At 33.1% G+C, this 3628-nt stretch overlaps 1 protein-coding gene across 4 annotated transcripts in view; it reads left to right on the top strand.

The window, feature by feature from the left end:
- SNCA (synuclein, alpha (non A4 component of amyloid precursor)) overlaps nucleotides 1–3628 on the top strand; it is a 105179-nt gene that overhangs the window by 11181 nt on the left and 90370 nt on the right. For all 4 annotated transcript variants that reach the window (XM_014530277.1, XM_005882619.2, XM_014530276.1 and 1 more), the window contains exon 3: nucleotides 1962–2003. In XM_014530277.1, coding sequence (XP_014385763.1) covers nucleotides 1962–2003 — 42 coding nt within the window. The remainder of the gene's footprint in view (nucleotides 1–1961; nucleotides 2004–3628) is intronic.

Below are 3628 nucleotides of genomic sequence, written 5' to 3'. Positions count from 1 at the left end.
TATAGTTGCTTAGAGTTGCAGCTGAGAGGCTGGCAAGTGAGGCGGCGAACGTTGGAATCTGCAGCAAGCAAGCCTCATGCTCGCTTCAGTGCCTGGCTGCCTGCCGCCATCTTGGCTGACAGTTAATTTGCATATACTCACTGATTAGCCAATGAAAAGGGTTTCTCTTTTATTAGTGTAGATAATTTTATTAAATTATTAAAAACTTTCCTTGAATGTTTTGTATAATGGAAATTTAAATATGATGCATGCAAATTTTACTTAATATCATATAAATATATTTTCATAAATATATTTAATGAACATTTTCAATATTTTTCTGCATATTTATTTAGATCAACTTATCTATCATCATATTATTGAAATCATGAATGTGTACTTCTAAAGTTTTACATAAATTTGGAAGTAGAAATTGCCTCAAACCAGTGTTTTCTAGATTTGATCTATGAATTACCTGCTTTAGGTCATGAGGGTTGTTAAAAATGCAAATATCTGTACATGATATTTACTGAGTATTTGAGGCTCTGACTCAGTCGTCAGTATTTTTATCTATCTTCCACCCAGTTAATTCTGCTGTACTCTCTCCAGTTTAAGAACCAACTTCTCAGAGATTATTTAATTAATCTTACGTATGCATTTTATTGATAAGGAAACTGAGGCTCCCTTACACTTTTTTCCTTTGACTTGAAATGTGTTTACAGGTATTCCTAGCATACTTAGTAAGGGTTTGCAAAACAGTGCATTTTAAAACTAAAGATTGGTAAGCAGCTAGTATCCAAAGATAAGTTTAAATATTCACATTTTTTTTCTTCATTTCGTTATATTCTTCTATGTATGATAGAATTACATTATTTGACTTATTGTATGCCGTGGTCGGCAAACTGTGGCTCGCGAGCCACATGTGGCTCTTTGGCCCCTTGAGTGTGGCTCTTCCTAAGTCTTAGGAGTACCCTAATTAAGTTAATAACAATGTACCTACCTATATAGTTTAAGTTTAACAAATTTGGCTCTCAAAAGAAATTTCAATCGTTGTACTGTTGATATTTGGCTCTGTTGACTAATGAGTTTGCCGACCACTGGTATAGTGAATCTCCAATCCATTATTTTTCTCCAAAAATATTTTATTAGAAAACTGGTATGAATTACACTGAAAATGCTAATATTAGAGAACTTATAAATAAAATTATTAACAAACTTAGTTTTAATAAAAATGTTAATACATTATTTGTATAAAAGGTGGTCAAAATTTGGAGGAAGTTCCTCTCTTTTGCCATCTTGAAACTAGTGTTAGTAATACTTGAATGATAAAATACTCAATTCCTTCTAAAGGTTTACCTGGCTTAGTGGAAAGAACATGAGAGTCATTGAGACCTTGATTTGAATGTGCTTGTAGTCAGTTATTACCTATGCAACTTCAGAAAAATCATTTAACGTTTACTTGTAATTTCTTCATATATAAAATAAGCCTAATATACCTATGAAAATGTTACAAATATCAAATAAGATGAGATATAAAATGACTTTTACATAATAGGTGTTCAACATCGATTATGATTCTTTCTTTCCCTCCCCCTTTTACTTGTGTTTCATGGGTGAACTAATCTTGGTTGTGCTGGACTTTAGTAAAGCTGCCACAGTTCTGAATCTAAAATCATCTTTCCACTCACCCAGCGTTATCTCTCCCCCACCTCTGTAAGTTGATATGTGAAGTGGGGCAGTGGGATAAAAGTCATCATGTGCGCTAAAAACTTAATTGGAGAGAGCCTCCTGTTAGCTTTCCTTCCTTCTACTTGTAGTGATAGCTGAATTTCCTTGGTTTGGGTCTTTTGGCCTCGAGGATATCTTTGTGTATGGGCTTCTACAGATTGAAATTTTGTTTGGATTAGTTGTATTTAAAATGAGCTATTAGCAATGTAAGTCCAGTTTGAGACTTACGTTTATGAATTTGTTTGATTTTATAGGCTCCAGAACCAAGGAAGGAGTGGTCCATGGTGTGACAACAGGTAAGCTCCATGGGCTGTATCCAGGGATGATGTGGAAAATGCCTTGCAAGCTGTGTAGCCCCGGCACTCATCATTCAGAATGTCAACAACCACTGTGCCTGCGGAGGAGCAGTCTAAGGAAACATCAGCTCTGTTTAATCTTAGTTCTTTATTAAATATTTTAGATAGGTAAATATTTATTATAAATAAATAAAACAATATATTTAACTGTCAAGAATGGTGAATCCGAATTGACCAACTATGTTTAATTTACAAAGTAGTATAGAATATGAATATTTTGACTTAGTTAGGCCAGGAGTTTTCTACCTACAATATCCATGGAAAAGAAATTCTCCCAGCCCTAACCGGTTTGGCTGAGTGGATAGAGCGTTGGCCTGCGGACTGAAAGGTCCCAGGTTCAATCTTGGTTGTGGGCACATTCCCAGTGCAGGAGGCAGCTAATCGATGATTCTCTCTCATCGATGTTTCTAATTCTCTAGCCTTCTCCCTTCCGCTCTGTAAAAAAATCAATAAAATATATATATTTTTTAAAAAAGAAATTCTCCCAGTTAGCTAATCCCAAGATAAAAACCTAGAAAACTCGACCTTTAACCCTGTCAACTTCATGTATCACATTATAGGAAAATATGATAGTGTACTTAATCTGGACTTATGGAATGATATCTTTGAAGGTGCTTTAAAGATCAAAGCATAAATTATGATATAAGCTTACTCAGTTTTTCCCTCCTGAGTGTATGGTGTAAAAAACTTCCTATGGAGATTTTCTGAAAGTGTTGATTCTTATAAACTGAAATTTACTACATGATATCAAATACACTTAATTTTCAACATGTCCTAATTTAAACTTTCTTACTAAATTGCTTTATAATATAAATTTCTTTATTTTTCTCAAATTTTTAATTTGTATGCCAATTTAAAACTAGATCTTAATTTTATAATTTTGCTTAATGTCAAAGGTTAGATTTACTATATCTATTCTAAAAGTTGGTGCCATGTTTCCTTCCTGGAATTTTATTAAGTTAGTTAAAGTATATAATAAACATATCTGAAATACTGAATTTGCTGAGTAGACAGGGCTACTTGTTTTAGGGATGAAGGCTTCCAGTCAGATGAAGCTGTATGAACCAAAAGGGGAAAGACTGGTACATTTGGAGGAAAACATAAGCAACTTAAAATATTAGGCTATAATTGGTTGGGAGGAAGGTATCTTTTTTGATCCTGGTTATAATGTCTTTTCCCTTAATACAAAACACTTATTAGTCCTAGCTGGTTTGGCTCAGTGGATAGAGTGTCAGCCTGCAGACTGAAGGGTCTCAGGTTTGATTCCGGTTTTTATAATTTTGCTTAATGTCAAAGGTTAGATTTACTATATCTATTCTAAAAGTTGGTGCCATGTTTCCTTCCTGGAATTTTATTAAGTTAGTTAAAGTCAAATATAAATCTAATTAATGTATTAATTACAGATATACAGATAATTCTTTATAATGGATTCAAAATTATTTGTTGAGTACCTATTGTGAAATAATATAAAGAAAAATACAACAGTATCTCTGATTTTAATGAACTCAAAATACACTAGTGGAGGTAGATAGACAAACTGGGAAACAAATCAAATATATATATTA

This window comes from Myotis brandtii, unplaced genomic scaffold (assembly GCF_000412655.1).
Source record: "Myotis brandtii unplaced genomic scaffold, ASM41265v1 scaffold730, whole genome shotgun sequence".
NCBI lineage: Eukaryota > Metazoa > Chordata > Mammalia > Chiroptera > Vespertilionidae > Myotis > Myotis brandtii.
The sequence above is the reverse complement of the archived record's forward strand: the minus strand, read 5'-3'. Positions and strand labels throughout refer to the sequence as shown.